General features: G+C 40.8%; 1 protein-coding gene across 1 annotated transcript in view; it reads right to left on the bottom strand.

Annotated features, from left to right (window-relative positions):
* The window catches only part of klar (klarsicht), a 1,195,270-nt gene that overhangs the window by 684,801 nt on the left and 489,919 nt on the right, over nucleotides 1-20,550 (bottom strand). Inside the window, exons 5-7 of the mRNA XM_067157231.2 lie at nucleotides 18,494-18,623; nucleotides 12,385-12,514; nucleotides 8,317-8,484 (exon numbers count right to left, since the gene is read on the bottom strand). Coding sequence (XP_067013332.2) covers nucleotides 8,317-8,484; nucleotides 12,385-12,514; nucleotides 18,494-18,623 — 428 coding nt within the window. The remainder of the gene's footprint in view (nucleotides 1-8,316; nucleotides 8,485-12,384; nucleotides 12,515-18,493; nucleotides 18,624-20,550) is intronic.

Raw genomic sequence — 20,550 nt, 5'->3', positions numbered from 1 at the left:
ACCCCAATCTGGGTCATCATCAGCCGAATAAAATGCAAAAACAATGCATAGGCAAATAAGAAATGAAAGAATGAGTCTTTCACAAAAACAGTTGAAGAAGCAATATAAGATAATGGGGATTGGCACTGCGCGATTTTAAATCGTAAAATCTAGAAGTAGAAGGTCAGTCACTTATATGAAGTAAGGCGCAATCTTCTGAATAGTAGCACAACACACGCAAAGTTCGGCATTGTGTCTCAAAGTGTTTACAAGAAGAGGTGAACAGTTAAGTGAGCCAGCCTGCATATACTATCAGGCACGAAGTCACAACACAATTTAAAAAATATGACGTCCCAAAATTGTGTAGAAGTCGAAGATGAGTCGCTTGATTGAAGCTTTACGTCGCACCGACACAGATAGGTCTTATGGGGACGATGGAATAGGAAAGGCCTAGGAGTTGGAAGGAAGCGGCCGGGGCCTTAATTAAGGTACAGCCCCAGCATTTGCCTGATGAAAATGAGGAAACCATGGAAAACCATCTTCGTGGCTGCCGACAGTGGGATTTGAACCCATGATCTCTCGGATGCAAGCTCACAGCCGCGCGCTCCTAACCACACAGCCAATTTGCCTGGTAGAGATAAAGTTTGCATTGCATCCACTTGGCGCACACCTGCATTACTTTAACTAGGAATATCGGATATCAAGACGTTTGATCCATGCTTCAGATTTATCTAAGAAGAACTTGGGGTCAAGAAGAGCAGAAAGAGCCTGGAATAAAATGAAATGGCTCATGGCTTTTACTGCCAGGAGTGTCCAAGTACAAGTTCGGCTCACCAGATGCAGGTCTTTTGATTGAACCCCGTAGGCGACCTGTGCGTCGTGATGAGGATGAACTGATGATGAAGACGACACAAACACCGAGCCCCCATGTCAGCGAAATTAACCAGTTATAGTTTAAATTCCGGACCCTGCCGGGAATCCAACCTGCGAACGCTGTGACCAAAGGCCAGCATGTAAACCATTTAGCCATGGAGCCGGACAGAGCCTGGAGTGAAAGAGTCACAAGCATATCTTTTCACTTACTAAAAAACCTGTGCAACAGGTCTGTAAGAGGTCTGCCTTGTCAATACATTTACATACAATTATACAGTACATAAGTTATTTAGTAAACATTGGTTTTGTACATGTTTTGAGAACCAGGTCTGTTCTCTTCCTCTCCGATCATTAAAGATTATTTTTTTTTTTTTTCTTTCTTTTTTTTTGCTAGTTGCTTTACGTCGCACTGACACAGATAGGTCTTATGGCGATGATGGGAAAGGGAAGGGCTGGTAGTCGGAAGGAAGCGGCCGTGGCCTTAATGAAGGTACAGCCCCAGCATTTTCCTGGTGTGAAAATGGGAAACCACGGAAAACCATCTTCAGGGCTGCCGACAGTGGGGTTCAAAACTACTATCCCCTGAATACTGGATACTGGCCGCACTTAAGCGACTGCAGCTATCGAGCTCGGTCATTAAAGATTTCCATAATCTCTAAGAAAAGACTTACAGACATGCATTCTTGCAACAAGCCCACGGATTGGATGTGTGGCTGTTAATCGGCGCAAAAATGTACGCGAATATTTGGTCAAAAATTAGGATTGCAACTGATATGCAATGACGGGTGACATGTGAGTAAATGCCATAAGTTTCATCAAGAAGTTCTTGAACCAAGAAAGATCAAATAAACTTAAATTGTTTGGTATTTGCAGACAACTTAGCGTTACAAGTTAATAACATTCAAGAAGCCAGAAATCAAATAACAAGTCTACAAAATACACAGCTCAAAAATAGATCTCCAGATATTATTCGAAAAGACTTCGATAATGACAGAAGATTCACTAGTAATAAACCACATAACAGTAAATAACAGGAAAGTAAAATTAGTCAAACAATTTAAATTCCTAGGAGAAATTATAATACACAATTTGGACGAGAAAACTCCATGGCATGAAAGAACTAATAAAATGATAAAAGCTCAAAAATTAGCATGGTCCACATATAATAAAAATGTCTACTGATCAAAGAAAAATTAAAACAATACAAGATAGCGGTTCAACCAGAAGAGACATACAGAAGTGAAACTCCTTTTAAAATCACTTGGAGAAACAGAATTGACTAAATTCTAAAAGTAGAGAGAGGAAAAGCCGGAACATGCATAAATGAAAAATGGTGGAAGTGGTGTACAGAGAAAGGGAACCCATCACAGGTACTATATGGAAGAAGAGGATTTCATTTTTTGGTCACATTATGACAACTCCAGAAACCAGATTACCAAGAAAAATTATAGAGAAACTCTGAAATCTGAAGCAACAAGTAAGATGGATTAAGGAAATTAGAGATTATATGGAAAAACTAGAAATAACACTGGACTATTTACAAAACAAAGCAGAAAATTCAAAGAAAGTGAAAAACATAAAAATGTGATTTAAACCAAAAATAGAAAAATGACATACAATGGAAAGGGTATTTAAAGTTGAGGAACAACAGAATGAATGAAAAGCAACTAGGAAATTCGGAAAGAAAACTTATTGAAAAAGACCAGAAAATGATTGACTTAAGTGGTCCAACGAGGCTGTAGAAGGAGAAGAAGAAAATTCCTTAAGACATGGAACATGTATACCGGACAATTTCTCTTTTTCCTTTTTTTTATTTATTTTTTTTATTTATTTAGAATTTGCTTTTACATCGCACCGACACAGAGAAGTCTTATGGCGACGATGGGATAGGAAAGGGCTAGGAGTGGGAAGGAAGTGGCCGTGGCCTTAATTAAGGTACAGGCCCAGCATTTGCCTGGTGTAAAAATAGGAAACCACGGAAAACCATCTTCAGGGTTGTCGACAGTGGGATTCGAACTATCTCCCGGATGCAAGCTTACAGCTGTGCGTTCCTAACTGCACGGCCAACTCGCTGGGTACTGAACAATTTCTTAATTATCCTATCTGCTATGTATCCCTTACACGTCGCACATCATAAGATGTCAGTTTGCCTTCTGTACAGACGAACCAGAAAGTACGAAAGCATTATCTGTGAACGAAATGCAGTGTGTCTCCATTATATACAATGTGTCAGTCACGGGATCTCTGGCAGGTCTCACTGCCCAGAAGTAAACATAAAAACATCATTAAAAACTGTTATGACTTCAGTGTTCAGTCTACAAGCCTCTGTGAATTTACTAAACGTAGCCACAATCCTCTATTTGCAACTAGTGTTGTGGCCTCATTTAGTCCTATACCTCTTAACTTGACATCGTTAGAAACTGTGTCTAACCATCGTCGTCTTGGTCTCCCTCTACTTCTCTTACCCTCCATAACAGAGTCCATTATTCTCCTAGGTAACCTATCCGCCTCCATTCGCCTCACATGACCCCATGGTTTATATGCACAGCTTCATCCATTGATTTCATTCCTAAATGAGCCTTTATCTCCTCATTCCGAGTACCCTCCTGCCATTGCTCCCACCTGTTTCTACCAGCAATCATTCTCGCTACTTTCATGTCTGTTACTTCTAACTTATGAATAAGATATGCTGAGTCCACCCAGCTTTCGCTCCCGTAAAGCAAAGTTGGTCTGAAAACAGACCGATGTAAAGATAGTTTTGTCTGGGAGCTGACTTCCTTCTTACAGAATACTGTTGATCGCAACTGCGAGCTCACTGCATTAGCTTTACTACACCTTGATTCAATCTCACTTACTATATTAGCATCCTGGGAAAACACACAACCTAAATACTTGAAATTATCGACCTGTTCTAGTTTTGTATCACCAATCTGACACTCAATTCTGTTGAATTTCTTACCTACTGGCATCAATTTGGTCCTTGAGAGGCTAATTTTCATACCATACTCATTGCACCCATTTTCAAGTTCCAAGATACTAGACTGCTGGTTTTCGGCACAATCTGCCATTAAAACCAAGTCATCAGGATAGGCCAGATTAACTACATTTTCACCTCACTGCCACTTTATACCTTTCAGCAGATGATCCATGTAAACTACGAACAACAAAGGTGAAAGATTACAGCCTTGACTAACCCCTGTAAGTACCCTGAACCAAAAACTCATTCTACCATCAATTCTCATTGCAGCCCAATTGTCAACATAAATGCCTCTGATTGATTTTAACAATCTACCCTTAATTCCATAGTGCTCCAGTATGGCGAACATCTTTCCCTCGGTACCCTGTCATGTGCTTTCTCTAGATCTACAAAACATAAATACAACTGTCTAATCCTCTTGTAACATTTTTCAATTACCTGGTGCATACTGAAAATTTGATCCTGACAGCCCCTCTGTGGTCTGAAACCACACTGGTTTACATCCAACTTCCTCTCAACCACTGATCGCACCCTCCCTTCCAGGATGCCAGTGAATACTTTGCCTGGTATACTAATCAATGAGATACCTCGATAGTTGTTGCAATCCTTCCTGTTCTCTTGGTTACAGATAGGTGCAATTACTGCTTTTGTCCAATCTAAAGGTACATTACCAACACTCCATGCTAATGTTACTACTTTATGAAGCCATTTCATTCCTGCCTTCCCACTATACTTCACCATTTCAGGTCTAATTTTATCTATTCCTGCTGCTTTATGACAATGGAGTTTATTTACCATCCTTTCCACTTCCTCAAGCGTCCTTTCACCAACATCATTTTCTTCCTCCCCATGAGCTTGGTTGTTCGTGGCACCACCAGGAAGATTTCCTTTTACGTTGAGACGATTTTCAAAATATTCCCTCCACCTCTCCAGCGATTCCCTGGGATCTATTATGAGTTCACCTGAATTACCCAAAACACTGTTCATTTCCTTCTTCCTTCCCTTCCTAAGATTCTTTATTACTATCCCGAAAGGTTTCCCTGCTGCTTGACCTAGCCTTTTCAGGTTATTACCAAAATCTTCCCACGACTTCTTTTTGGATTCAACAACTATTTGTTTCGCTTTGTTTCTTTCATCTACGTACAATTCCCTGTCTGCATCGGCCCTTGTTTGGAGCCATTTCTGATAAGCCTTCTTTTTACGCTTACATGCTACTTTCACTTCATCATTCCACCAAGATGTTAGCTTTTTCCCGTCTTTACACACAGTCATTCCTTGGCATTCCCTTGCTGTTTCCGCTACAGCATCCCTGTATGCCACCCATTCTCTTTCTATATCCTGAACACGCTTACTGTCTACTGTTCGAAACTTCTCACTAATCATATCCATGTACTACTTCTGTCTAATTTCCTCATCCTGGAGATTTTTCTTCTCCTATTTGTTTGCAGACAGATTTCATTTAAATCTTCCCACGACTTCTTTTTGGATTCAACAACTATTTGTTTCGCTTTGTTTCTTTCATCTACGTACAATTCCCTGTCTGCATCGGCCCTTGTTTGGAGCCATTTCTGATAAGCCTTCTTTTTACGCTTACATGCTACTTTCACTTCATCATTCCACCAAGATGTTAGCTTTTTCCCGTCTTTACACACAGTCATTCCTTGGCATTCCCTTGCTGTTTCCGCTACAGCATCCCTGTATGCCACCCATTCTCTTTCTATATCCTGAACACGCTTACTGTCTACTGTTCGAAACTTCTCACTAATCATATCCATGTACTACTTCTGTCTAATTTCCTCATCCTGGAGATTTTTCTTCTCCTATTTGTTTGCAGACAGATTTCATTTTTCTCTACCCTAGGCCTAGAGATACTTAGTTCACTACAGATCAGAGAGTGGTCTGTATCATCGAAAAATCCCCCGAAAAACCTGCACATTCCTAACAGACTTCCTGAATTTGAAGTCGGTTAAGATATAGTCTATTATGGTTCTGGTACCCCTAACCTCCCATGTGTAGCGGTGAAGAGCCTTATGCTTGAAGAATATATTCGTAACAGCTAAACCCATACTAGCACAGAAGTCCAGCAAATACTTCCCATTCCAATTAGCTTCCATATCTTCCCCACATTTACCAATCACCCTTTCGTATCCTTCAGGTCTATTCCCAACTCTACCGAGCTCGATAGCTGCAGTCGCTTAAGTGCGGCCAGTATCCAGTATTCGGGAGATAGTAGGTTCGAACCCCACTGTCGGCAGCCCTGAAAATGGTTTTCCGTGGTTTCCCATTTTCACACCAGGCAAATGCTGGGGCTGTACCTTAATTAAGGCCACGGCCGCTTCCTTCCTACTCCTAGCCCTTTCCTGTCCCATTGTCGCCATAAGACCTATCTGAGTCGGTGCGACGTAAAGTAAAAAAAAAAAAATCCCAACTCTCGCATTGAAATCGCCCATTAGCACTATTCTATCCTTGCTGTTGACCCTGACGACGATGTCACTCAATGCTTCATAAAACTTGTCAACTTCATCCTCATCTGCACCCTCACATGGTGAATACACAGACACAATTCTAGTCCTAATTCCTCCAACTGACATATCTATGTTACTATGTTGCGTGCAATGGTATTCCTGATAAAGAGCCCTACACCAGACTCTGCCCTTCCCCTTATAACACCCGTCAAGTACACTTTATAATCTCCTATCTCTTCCTCGTTATCTCCCCTTACCCGAATATCACTTACTACTAGCACATCCAGATGCATCCTCTTTGCTGACTCAGCCAGTTCTACTTCCTTTCTTCCATAAGCCCCATTAATATTGATAGCTCCCCATCGAATTCCATTTTGTTCGCCAAGTTGTTTCCAAGGAGTCCCTCGCCTGTCAAATGGGAGTGGGACTCCGTTACTCCCATAGGTCCGAGGCTTGCTTAAAATGTTCTGAGGTTGGTAAATTCATGAAGCAGGATGCTACCCTACTTACACATAGTCCAAGTGAGGATCTCTCCTCTAACGGGTTAGGAACCATCGGTAGATGGTATAGTCCTGGCCGCCTGAGCACAAGGAGGGCTACAACTCCGAATATGTCAGAGATGCCCACTCCCATTCCATAGCAACTGGAATCCCGACTCTCAGGCCCACTTACTAGGCCACTCAGCCGTTGCCCATGGTTCACGAACTAGGACGTGACTACAGTAACCCACACCATGAACAAGAAATATATAACATTAAAGTGACTGAGGGTGAGAGTGTGTTTATTTTCTTAATTCCTGATTAAGCTTGAAAACCAACTTAATTATGAATTTCTTGACTGATCATTTACTTGGGTAAGGGAACCTCCATTATTGAAACTGTTGTAGTGTCCTCCACCTGGGAGCTCAGCACCCGCTCCCACATGGAACCTACTCGGCGCTAAGAGTGTGTCAACAGCAGAGTGCTGACGTATGAGATGTGACGTCAGCCATCAAGTATATATTCCAAGCGACGTTTTCACCGCTCCAGGCAGTCAGCTTTGTCCAGCAATCAGGCTACACCGTATGTCAGACACGGAGGCATCCCTCTTGAAAATGTAGACTGAACAGGTGGACTGAATTCTAATCAGGAAGTTTCACCTCAGGACAACTACACCTCAAGATACCCGCCTCCCTTGTAACTTGCATACACCTGCCCTCATTCTGCTAACAAGAACTTTGCACCAAGTTCCATTCAAACTTCTCAAACTTCAGATAGCCATCTGGTATCACAAACTTTCACTCCACCGAGCTCGATAGCTGCAGTCACTTAAGTGCGGCCAGTGTCCAGTATTCGGGAGATAGTAGGTTCGAACCCCACTGTCGGCAGCCGTGAAAATGGTTTTCCGTGGTTTCCCATTTTCACACCAGGCAAATGCTGGGGCTATACCTTAATTAAGGCCACGGCCGCTTCCTTCCCACTCCTAGCCCTTTCCTGTCCCATCGTCACTGTAAGACCTATCTGTGTCGGTGCGACGTAAAACAACTAGCAAAAAAACTTTCACTCCTTTGGGCACTCTATCTCATCAAGATCGATCTCATTGTACATGTAGAATTCAAATTGTACATATGTATATATTTCTTCGACAAACAGTCAACTTACTTACGTTATTATCTAGCGTGTCAAAATTATAAGAAGCAAGTCTAAATTCCCTTCATTTTGTGTATATTGTACAAAAGACTGCAAACAAGTATAATTTTATGTTGTGTTTTGTATATCGTGCTTCTTGTATACAACATATACTTCCATGAGGTCAGTTTGTTGATGGTTAGTCTCGTAATTTCAATGTGTAACAAGTCAAGTTGGCAGCAGTGATGAGCCATAAAAAAAGAGAATAAAACGGTGGTATTTGCTTTTTAGTGTACAGCCTTACATGACGAGTGCTATAGTCATGTCTTGCATGCAACTAGTCATCTGGTATAGAGTTAAATCTATATTATTTATTTTAATAATAACAGCCTCACCTGCACAAAGCTGTACTTACAAGCCTTTCACTGTGATCGACATCATTTTCTTCCTTGCCATAAATTGCCTCTTGAATACTATTCAACCAGGAATAGAGTTCAGAGAACTGAATGGTAAACTCCTTGTAACTCCAGATATACTTGTGAGGAACATCATCTTCATCCCACGACAGCTCTCCACTTGCCTCCTGTTAAACACAATATTCATTAGTTGAGTTTCATCTCGAAGAACATCATAGAAAAAAAAGAGCACTCAATTAATAGAAGCTATTAAAAGAAATAAGTAAGTTTGTGGTAACTATAGAGGAATCACACTTACATCGCATGTAGTTAAAATACTGGAAAGGTTATTAGAAAGAAAAATGAGGGGAAAGATTGCAGGAGAGTTACAAGAGGAAAAATATGGCTCCAGGAGTGGAAGATCTACAGTGGAGCCAATCCTTAGCATAAGACAGCTGATGGAAAGGAACTGGGAATATGGAAAGGATATGGTCATGACTTTCATAGATACAGAAAAGGCATAGTGTCCCCAGAGAGCAGGTTTGGTAAACCATGGTTAAAAAGAGGCTTGGAAGAGAAATGTTACAAATGGTGCAAGCAATGTACAACAACTGTGTTAGCAGAGTACTGACCCCAGTTGGAAAGACAGAATGGTTTAGGAATAAGACTGGACTAGGACAGGGGAATGTGCTATCACCTCTTTTGTTTATTATGGTCATGGACAAAATTGTAAAGGTAACAAAGGAAACCTATGGAGATGAAGTCATGAAGATACTGCTATTTGCAGATGATGTTGTGATCTGGGGAAAGAACAGCAAAGAAGTGCAACAACAACTAGATGTACTGAACGAAAAAATTGAGAAGTGTGGCATGAAAATCAGTACAGAGAAAAGCAAGACTATGGTGATATCGAGAGGGGAAAGGCAAGGAAAGGGCACTGTGAAAATTGGAAGTCAAAGTGTGGAAACTGTGGACAGCTTTAAATACCTAGGAAGGGAATTAATGCAAAATGCTAGGGTGGACATGGAGATTAGCAGTAGGGTACAGCAGGGCAATGCATTCTACCCAAGTGTATGAAAACTTGTTTGGAGCAAAGAAGGACCAAGGAAAAGTAAAGAGATAATGTACAAAATGTAGTATGTACCCATATTGACATATGCAGCAGAGATTTGGACTTTGATTAGCAGGCAAGAGAGTAAAATTCAAGCCAGTGAGATGAAATTGCTAAGAAGCATGATAGGAAAGACAAGGAAAGACAGAGTGGGAAATGAAGATGTTAGGAACGAAGTTGGGATAGGAAACCTAAATGAGAGAGTTGAAAAGAATAAACAAAGGTGTGGTTCGGACATGTAAAGAGGATGGAGGTGAATGGAATTCCAAGACAGATGTTGGAGGCAAAGTGCAAGAGCAAGAGGAAGACCTAGAACAAGGTGGATTGAATCAGTGAAGAGCGGTGTAAGAAGACAAAATTTAGACTGGAACAAGATCGTGGAAGAGGAATGGTGGAAGGGAAGAGGAAGATGGAGAAGTGCCATAAATACCCCAACCTGGCAGGAGCTGGATAAGAGGAAATAATGATGATAAAAGGGACTAAACCATTTTTTAAAGAAACACAGAAAAGAGTTTTAAAATAACATGATTCAATGAGTAAAAGATACACAGATTCTGGATATCCCAAGGGAACCTAGAAGTGTGAAAAGATTTAAAAAATAAAATATTTGAATATTTCATTTCCATGATCTCAAATTTGTTTAACTAGTATTTATTTTTCTGCAAAAATGGACAAAAAATTAGAGACCCTAGTGCAAACGCACAGATGAATCTTTAAGCCTGTACAGATGGCGCAGCGAACGAGTCTCGTGCTCAACGGCATGCTCTCTACGTGAGCATAAGGCAGTAGCAATCAGCGAGACAGTGTAACTCAACATGGTTAGATGTAAGGAAGTAACAGAGTGGTAAAAAGGAGCAATAATGTTTGGCCGTGCCCATGACCATATGGTGCATGAAGTTGCTGGATTTGCTGGCGTTTAGCAGCAGAATGTTCCAACGTGTCTACAAGCAGTGGTGTATTACACGTGGCTACGAAACACAGTGTCAGAATTATGGTCGGAAATAGATTCTGAGAGGGACTGGAGACGTGTTTGATGGATTCTGAACCAAAATCGCTTCCAAACCCGACAGGAATTGCTGGAGTCAGAGAATGAAGGCCCATCCCAACCTGTTAGCGAGAGAACATTGCAACGGGAACTGCATGCAATGAATATTTGTGGTCGGACACCAAGCAAGAGGCCATTGCTCTCAGAGGCGCATAAAGCTGCACATCTTCACTGGACTAGAAATCATCGAACAGTAGCTGACTGGTGGAACGTAATGTGGTCTGATGAATCATGTTTTTTGCCTTATTCCAAGATGCATGTCGTCGAGTGCACCGAAGGCCAAATGAAGCATTTCATCCTGGATGTATGAAAGGTCAGGTTCAAGCTGAAGGTGATGTTTTGGGGGTGTTTTTCGTATCATGGATTGGGCCCGCTCACTTAGGTGAACCAGCATGTTTATTCAAACATTCTGCATGATCAGGTGTTGCCTTTCAGTCAACATCTGCAAGATGAGTGTGCTATTGATACCCCGATTTTTCAAGACGACAACAGCAAGTTCGGGCTTGACGCATATGTGACTGGTTTTACGAACAGTCCCCCACCCTATTCCATCTCGATTGGGCTGCAAAATCACCCGACTTGGAGCCCATTGAAAATCTGTAGAACACACTGGAACAGCGGGTACAACACAGACATCACCATCTGCGCAGTATGATGGAAGTGCGTGATCTAATCCTCAGCGTGTGGCTTAACCTGGATGTGACATACCTGCAAAACCTTGTGGACTCACTTCCTAACCGAATCCATGCGGTTATCAAGTTTAGAGGCAGAGTTACACGGTACTGAGTGATGCTTGTAATGATTTTTCCAGGGGTGACTAAATTTTTGTCCCATAATTTATAACTATAATGCTATCTGTTCTAAAGGCTGAAAAAAAAAAAAAAAAATTTTACAAAATTTATGCTGGAATAAATGACTTCATATGCTTACGCAGACACTGAATATGCAGGATTTACAACTTTCCCTGTATCAAATATTCACTATTCAATTATGGGAGAACTTCATAAAATCAGCGTGGGTAGGCTTGTTGGTTACCCAGTCAGAACAATCATCTTCTAATGAATTGGAGCCTACTTCAACTTCACTGAATTCACTGAATACAACAGTGTCTGGGCCACTCAAGTTGTAGTGAATTCCACCAGAGACCAAGATCATTATGTGTAATCATTGCTGGTTGCCAATAACAGACCAGTGTTATTGGAATTACACAATTAACATGATGTGTGGCACATCGCACATGCTGTTACTCCTCAAAGTAATCATCAGCACCCAGCACCTTTCACCAACGTGCCTCTGACTATCCAGTGCCCTGGTGGTAAGCGGTAAGAAGTCTACGAGTGTGCAACACGCTTGTATCAGACAAAGTCACTGTCACCTTCCCATCCCGACCACACACATGGTATATCCCTTTCAAACCGTGTATGCACAATTGTGCAGGTACCATATGTTATTAGGTTCATGTCCGTATTGATAGTTCGACAGTTCACATTTTTTTCAATGTTAGTTATTATTTTGTAAAAATACAATATATATTTAAGAGCATTTTTGTCCGTTTTTACATACAAATAAAGATTCACACCTCTAGTTTTCTTTCAGGTCTGAAAGGAACATGCCAGGTGTTTTAACTTTTACCTTGTTACTCCTGACAATCAAAAACAGCGAGAACTTATTTGGTTACCTTGTCAAAAGACACTTATGCAAACAGTCAAGTAACCTTGCAGACTTGCACTAACACACACAACATATCCCAATCACAGACAGTTTGATCACACATTACACTTCCCAGGTCTCTCCCTGAATCAGTTACAAACCACATCATTACTATTAATAATAACCTGACAATAAATAATATACAAAATGTTTATTATCTGCTACTTTCATACTCTTGAAGGCCACGATAAAGTAACTTTCTCCTCCATATATGGGCAGTACCTTGCAACTCTCTATGAGGTTAGTATCCATTAGATAGTTGTAATCAGGCCGAATTGCGTCCCAGAACTCGTCCTTGTTGTCGTCTCGACTTCCCCAAGAGCGTCGCCACATTTCCTGCTCAGGATCTTTCCTGAAATTACAGAACAAACATTTAGATTCATTTGAAAAGGAAAATCTGTGCTAAATGACTGGAGTAAAGGAGTCATTACACAGTAAAACCTGACTTTAGCAGAACCTTGATGAACCGGAAAACTGTCCATATCGGAAAATTTCCCCAGTCCTGTGAATTATGGTTTAATATAATTTTTTAGGGTACAATCAAATGTTCCACCTTTACAATACTAAAAAATTGAGATTAGGATAACATTAAAAAGTGCTGAGGCATGTTTTGTCCTTATTTATGCACATCATTAGCCAAAAATTCTTATGAGTAAAATAGGCAAGGTCACAAATACACATTAAAATACGATTCAGTATAAGTGAAAAGCTGAGTCAGCTGTAAAACACGCATCGAGCCTCACCTATCTGGGGCAGACGAGGACGACTATTCAACTACAGCACAACCTTTCTCCTTTTGAATGCTTAGTCAAATATTCCACCTGCCTTCTAACCTCTTAACTAAGAATTATTAACAATGCATCAACACGCCAACATAAGAAGAACTCGATCATCGAACTTTCAATGGAACTATTACGTGTGTTCAACAATTTTATCTTCAGTTCAATAGAACAAGAAAACAATTGAGCTCCAACATTTTAAGAACATTCTTCGAATTATACAGCCTCCGTGGCCCAGGCGGCAGCGCGTCGGCCTCTCACCTCTGAGTTCCGTGGTTCAAATCCCGGTCACTCCATGTGAGATTTGTGCTGGATAAAGTGGAGCCGGGACAGATTTTCCCTGTCATCTATCATTTCAGCAAAACTCTCCAATATCATTTCATTTCATCTGTCAGTCATTAATCATTGCCCCAGACGAGTGCGACAGGCATCGACAGCCAGCACAATTCCTATCCTCGCTGCTAGATTGGGGCTTCATTCATTCCATTCCTGACCCAGTCAAATGACTGGAAACAGGCTGTGAATGTTCATTTTCTTCGAATTATATCATGTATTTTAACTTGCCGTATTCAGCAATCCGAACTGTATTTTAATGTGTATTTGTGATCTTGCCTATTTCACTTATAAGAATTTTCGGCTGATGATGCCCAAAAAGAAGGATGAAACATGTCCCGACACTTGTTAATGCTACCCTAATTAATCACAATTTTTTAGTACTGTAAAGGATGCAGGATTCAAGACAACTGAAACAAATAGTACAACATAATCTCGTCTCAAAAATACCACAACAGGATGTACATGAATCAGAGAAGTAAGAGAGGATCTGAAGAAAATAGGCATTACAATAGAACACACCACAAATAAGATAAAATTGAATACAAAACTCAGGAATACAAACCTCCGCTTTACCCTTACATGTAACAAACCAACAACACACACATTTTCAACTGAGGAAAGGGCACGAAGTTCGGAGCGTCTGAAGAAAGTACTGACAGGACCGCAAAGCCTGAACAAGAGACCTGAACGATGAACTGACTAAAGTGATCCTATGCGGTGATAAAAGAGGAGGAGGTGGAGGAGGAGAGGGAGGAGGAGGAGGAAGAAGAAGAAGAAAAAGAAGAAAGGTGGAACATTTTATTGAACCCTTAAAACGTATACTATTGACAGTATGTGCTTTGCAATGAAATTCATTTTATGCAATAATTACAGATTAATATTCATGTAGTGAAAGCAATGTATAAGAATTGTTCCAGTTGTGTAGAGATTCCACTGGGGAGAACAAATTGGTTTAGAGACCAAACTGGAGTAGGACAGGGAAGTGTATTGTCTCCATTTATGTTTATAATGGTTATGGATAAAATTATGAAGGAAACAAAGGCAACATTTTGAGAGAATATGAAAATACTGTTGTTTGAAGACGACACAGTAATCTGGGGAGTCAACAATAAAGACTTGCAAATACAACTAGAGACTTTAAATGACAATACTGGAAAATATGGTATGAAAATCTGTGTGAAAAAGAGCAAAATAGTGGTGATGACAAGAGGAGATAGGTAAGGTAAGGGTTATTCTGCCCGAAGGCAGGTCCGAACCTCCACAGAGGTGTTCCTGAGCTGGAGTTTACGTGCGGTAGGGTGGCCAGTTCCTTTCCGCTCCTCCATTCCCTCACCCCCCACGAACAGCGCGTGGCAACCCATCCAACTCCTGACTACGCCCAATGTTGCTTAACTTCGAAGATCTCACGGGATCCGGTGTTTCAACACGGCTACGGCCGTTGGCACAAGAGGAGAAAGAGAAGTAAAAGGAATCGTTAGCATCAGGAGACAAAACCTTGAGGTTATTGAATGCTTCAAATATTTCGGAAGTGAAATAATGTAAGACGCTTCAAATATTTCGGAAGTGAAATAATGTAAGACGCAAGGTTAGATAAGGAGATTAGCAGAAGGGTACAAGTGGGAACTATGTTCTACCAGAATGTAAGGAACCTGGTTTTGGAACAGAAAAGTTCCTATGAAATGTAAAGAGACAATGTACAAGATGTACTATACCCCTAAATTAACATATGCATCAGAGACTGGACTTTGAAGTAAGAACTGGGAGTAAAATTCAGCCCAGTGAAATGAAGTTCCTGAGGAGTATCGTAGTGAAGGCAGGGAGAGACAGAGTAATAAATGTTGAGGTCAGAAAAGAGATAGGGATAGAAAACTGAATCATAGAATGGAGAAGAATTAAATTGAGATGGTTTGGACATGTTATGAGGATGGAGGAGGGAAGGATACCAAAACAAATGTTGGAGGCTAAGATAGAAGGAAAGAGGACAAGAGGGAGACCCAGAGCAAGATGGATGGACTCTGTCAAGAACAGTAAAAGAAAAACAGGACTGGACTGGAATACAATTACTGAAAAGGAGTGGTGGGAGGAGAGGCAACGGTGGACAAGTACCATCAAGCCCACTTTTGAAATGCGTGACGTTTAACCGTGGTTAAAAGTTAACCGGCCGTGAGAGAGCGGTTAAGCAGGTAACAAAGGCTTTAAGGCTTACGTACGCTACATAATCTCACGAGTAAATTGTATGTACAATACGTGCATCAAAAGTGTCGTGATCCCATTTGAGTGAGCGATATAACCTCACACTGCGTGGATCCAAAGTACCGAGCCATGATGTTATCATTAAAATGGATTTGGCACCACATGTCCTATCTACGGTATCTTGAAGATGACGAACAGAGAGAAAAAGACTGATGTCCTTGTTACAAGTAATTTTCGCTGTCATCTTTCATTCAAGCAACACACTCCATTCTCATTGCATAGCATCCATCAGTCATTAACAAATCACTTTGGGAGTGGCGACTCCATCGTACTAATAGCCTATATATGATTCATTCTTTACATCCCTGACCCAGTCAGTGACTGGAATACAGGTTTTAGGTTGACGGTTCCAGATAAAACGTAAACAACTGGGAAATTGATAAATTAGAGACTTATGACTGTCGAAAATATGACTGCCTTCTGGATAAATTAAAGCCAAGTGCCTGTCGAACTCCTCATTGCCTTCCGAATACTACTTTAATTACTTCCAAGGTTAATAAAAGCGAGAAAAACGAGCGTCAAGAAACCGCGGTTCAGAAACCAAGGATTAGCAATGGTGCAACCGGTTAATCACAATACCAAGGTATACCGCTTTTCACGAGAGTTTAGTCCTGATGTAAACAAACAGGCGGAGCACCTTGCCTTTGCTCGTGAACATGGACGTACTTGATTGGAGAAGCAACCGTCGCACTCACTCGACTGTATGCGAGCTCGAAGAAAAATAGTACGTGGCATTAATTTTATTTTAGTTTATTACTAAAGCCCGGATTTTCATGCGGTAATAGGTTAGATTGCAAACTAATTTGGTTAGTAGAAAGTGTCGGCCACCCGTTCTTTCATAATGTAGAAATAATAACATATATTATAGGGGTTCTGATGAGCCGTACCCCTAATGTTCATGCAAACCCCATAGCATAGTCGTTGTGAAGGTAGACTATACTTGCTTCTCGGTTCAGTAAGTTTGCATTCTAACTTATTAGGCCTAGTGCATAAAATTCCGGGCCCTATTTAGTACATTTAGAAAGTTTGGAAGAGTACGTAATCAAATTAAAATATGGTTGTCATATATACCGGTGTATATATGGTTTTGTTTTAATAAAATAGTGATCAAGTACCGAGAAATGAAGGCACAAGGCGTGGTGTAATACAGGAAGTCTTCTCGTAATAGGGGAAAGTCCCAAGCTGCACAGCGTGGAGATAAGGTGTTGCATCTTGCAGCAGCAGTCAGTGTCACTGTATCAGTATTCATAGTGAGAGAAATGCAGCAAGAGGTAGGACCATCGCGTGTAGTGAAGCACAAAAAAAAAGGAAAACCGCTCAGAAGTGACCATAGGCAGAGCATTGTGAATGTGTTCAATAAACTAAGTGAACAGAATCCAGGTTTAGTCGTTTATTCAGAAGTTCAGATCTCCCCACTGTTGTATGCGATGCGTAGCCCTGTACGCCCGAAACACGAGACGTTGACGTGCTGGAGGTCAGTACGATACCCTCAGCGAATCACAACACTTTCTTTGGCGGAGGCATGGACATACCATGTTTACTTGAGGATTAAACTCTCGTGAAAAGACATATAAGAGCTTTTACCACGGTTTCGTAACGCCTAATATTTACTGAGAATGGTGCAAACGGGCATTAGAGTTCTGATGCACCCCCAATGGTTATGCAAATCTCATAGCATAACTGTTGTGCAGGATAACCTATACTTGTTAGTAGAGGTGTGACAAACGGTTACTTTTGTGTAACTGCTACATCTGTCACTGCTACAATAAAGTAATTGTGAAAAGTATCAGTGAAAAATAACGTCCACCGTTACTCACCTTTTACCGGTCACACATTGGTGTTCTGTGCGGTCACAGCCTGGTCACGGCTTCAAGCTTGTCCCCGTTTAACGTCCAACGTTACTCACCTTTTACTGGTCACAGCCTAGTCACGGCTTCAAGCTTGTCCCCTTACAGCTGTGTTGCAAATTGCCATTCATTCACTCACACATGCGCGCACGCATCACTACACACACTGTTGAACAGCAAAACACGCATTCCAATTTGCTATAAAGTTATCAAGAGGCAGACAGGGGATGAAATGAGAAGACAACGTAGCATCTTTTTCTGAAATCTAGAGGAGTGAGTTTGACAATGCCCCAGTTAAGGATGGAAGACAAGAAAACATGATGATCTGTCTGCCAAACCTTGCACAAACCGGTACAAGAGGATCGTTTAAGTAAAATGAAGAACCGATAATGTGTTATTTTGTTATAATGGATTGTGTGAAATGAATTAATAAAAACTTAAGTGGGTGAAGAGACGTTATCACGTTCGTTTCATTCATGACAATCTGAAATGTTTATTGTACTTGTTATGAATATTCAAACAATTGTGCTCATTGCGTTCCACGGTGTAGGGCGCAACGCGCCCGCCTGTCACCTGGCGGTCCCGGGCTCGATTCCCGGCGGGGTCAGGTTTATTCAATTATAATGATGTCAAAGTGAAATAGTATTACAAAATGCATTTTATCTACGTTCATTCTATAATATCAGTTCAGTATGGAAAGTTAGCATAATAATTTATTTATGGTACAAGAAAAATTATACGGGTGAAACTTATAATATTATAATGTAGATAGCCTTGCACGAACAGTTGAATGTGTGATAACAGTTTACACTTTAGTTACCACTACCAGATGACAGCAGGAACTTAAAGCAATCTCCTACGAAACCGCTCTCACTTGGAAGACATGCGTACTATCTGAAGGTCACAGTCTGTGTCTGTAAGGTGCTACTAGTGTGCAAGCTGCTACTAGTGACTGGTCCCCACTTCCCAGATACTGTTTTCACTAGTATGTTTTTCTGTTGTCGTTACTCGATAACTTGTTATTTCTCGTCCTCGTTACATTTGTAACAGTGACAGACATGTAACTGGGACAAAGTAACTGCTACGTTATTTTTCAGCCATCTCTACTAGTCCCACCTGGATTTCTTGGTCAGACTGTTGTATGGCCTCTCCACTCGTAACCTCGCCCTCTCCGGACCTTCCACGCCTCCGGAGTGTTGCAGCGAGGACAGCGAGAAGCTCATCTTCAGGGCAGAATTCTCAAAACCTGGAACATTAAACAATATTTAATTTAACATTTCCCTCCTTCAGGAGTGGTAAAATACAGAAAACCACGTTCTTCGCTTTACCATGATTATTGATTTCAAAATTAATTGTAATATTGAACATATTTATTATTAAGCCTATTGCTCACGGTAGAATGTTTCGTAAAATTTGTTGTACAATTAATTTTATAAAATTTTGGTGAAAACAAGTTGTGTTTCTCACGGTAAAATTATTTTATAAAATCCGTTGAAGCATCAGGATGGCCATCTATGAACTCACTCCTGAACTAGGATGTGCATGTGCTGTCATCTATCGATAAACTTTTAAACCAAGAATTCTGCTGTTCAACTTACAGTGTGTCTGAGAGTATTGCTCCAACAAACAAAGCAAAACTTTCTGCTTTAGCTGCAATTATATGTTGTACAATGATAAAAAGGAAGAAAAGAAATGCTAGGAAATGCTGGACTTGGGTTGGATCAAAAGAAGAGAAGGTAGAGGATTGCTGTCCTTGGTCGAAAATTAGTTGAGGTTAGAAGACCAGCATTCATATAAGAATTCGGCGATTGTGTTTTCTGCCTCTCTTCTTGCATTTCTGTTGTGGTAAAGTGGCGTTTTAACCTCGTACAAACAAGGATATTTCTGGTGTTTGTTCAGTAAAACACCAACAGCTTCCTTAGTCCACCCGGATCCTGCCATTTTACAAAGAAGTGTTTGTTTACAATCGAGCTTCACAATCTTCTCACGACGTAGCGCCAGTATCATCGTGATGTCAGCTTCGCTGATTGGTTCGTTTCATAACATTAATTTTACGGAATAGAACATGTTCTATTTTACGAAAAGTTTTATAAAAGGTTTTATAAAACTTGAATTTGACCGTGAGCAACAGAAATTTTATAAAATTAAATTATTGTACAATAAATTTGACAGAAAATTTTACCGTGAGCAACAGGTATTAGACAAAGTAGGGGTCCACATACTATGTAAAACGTAAAATTAAGCAATTTCCTCAATTTCGTCGAAAGTTAGGGCCTGGAAACATTTAAATTGTGTTTTGGATAGCTCTATCAAACTAAAAAAAAATCACTTCTGGCCTAAATACAGTTCCGGAAGAAACATCTAAACTTGCTTGTTTCTTGACTTCTTTTTTGCTCCAATTATACCCAAGTTAACTTATTTATATAATTCTTTCTATAATGTGTTCCTTGGTCCAATATCCCCAGACGTCTTTTTTTTTTCGAAAAATACCCACAGCGAATGTAATTATATGGACTTAAGTGAAACTCTGCGTTGACTCACATTAGCGCTCGTAGTGGTAGAAAAAATAAACTGCTAATGGAATTGACCGGATAACAATGATTAAGTAAATGATTATAAATGTTAAGAACAAATAAAGAATATATTCTCATACTTTATTTACCTAAAATTCGTCGCTCATATCCCTAGGATGTTTTCAACATTGAGTTGCTTGCCTGAAGGGCTAGCTAGAGCTGTGGATTTCTTATTATGTTACAGTGTTATTACAAGTATTGATCTGAATACTGCAGACATACATGATGTGAGTAAAGAACCGGACGATGTTCTACTGTATAAAGCAGGGCCTCTCAGGGCGCATGCACTGTGCACGTTACAAAAGACGACTTCGCTTGGTTGACCAGAGTGCAGACCCCCACTCCTCGATTTCGAGCAATAGCGCTGTCTCTCTCTCTTTCCCCACGCCTGTCTCGCTCGCTCCGCCTGTCTCCCTCTTCCTCACTTGCTCCGTAGCGCTCCAAATCCAAGCAGAGTTGATCCGAGCTTAGTCGATCTTAGCCGAGTAGTCCAGAGATGAAGAGTTGGTCCGAGCCGAGTGGGACCGATGCACTGTGCACAGGAACTCTGCGCCTCACTTTGCATGCGTGAGATATTAGGCGTTTGAGAGGCCCTGGTAT

The sequence above is a fragment of the Anabrus simplex genome, chromosome 13, assembly GCF_040414725.1.
Source record: "Anabrus simplex isolate iqAnaSimp1 chromosome 13, ASM4041472v1, whole genome shotgun sequence".
Lineage (NCBI taxonomy): Eukaryota > Metazoa > Arthropoda > Insecta > Orthoptera > Tettigoniidae > Anabrus > Anabrus simplex.
Note: the sequence above shows the minus strand (reverse complement) of the source record. Positions and strands in the feature narration are given on the sequence as shown.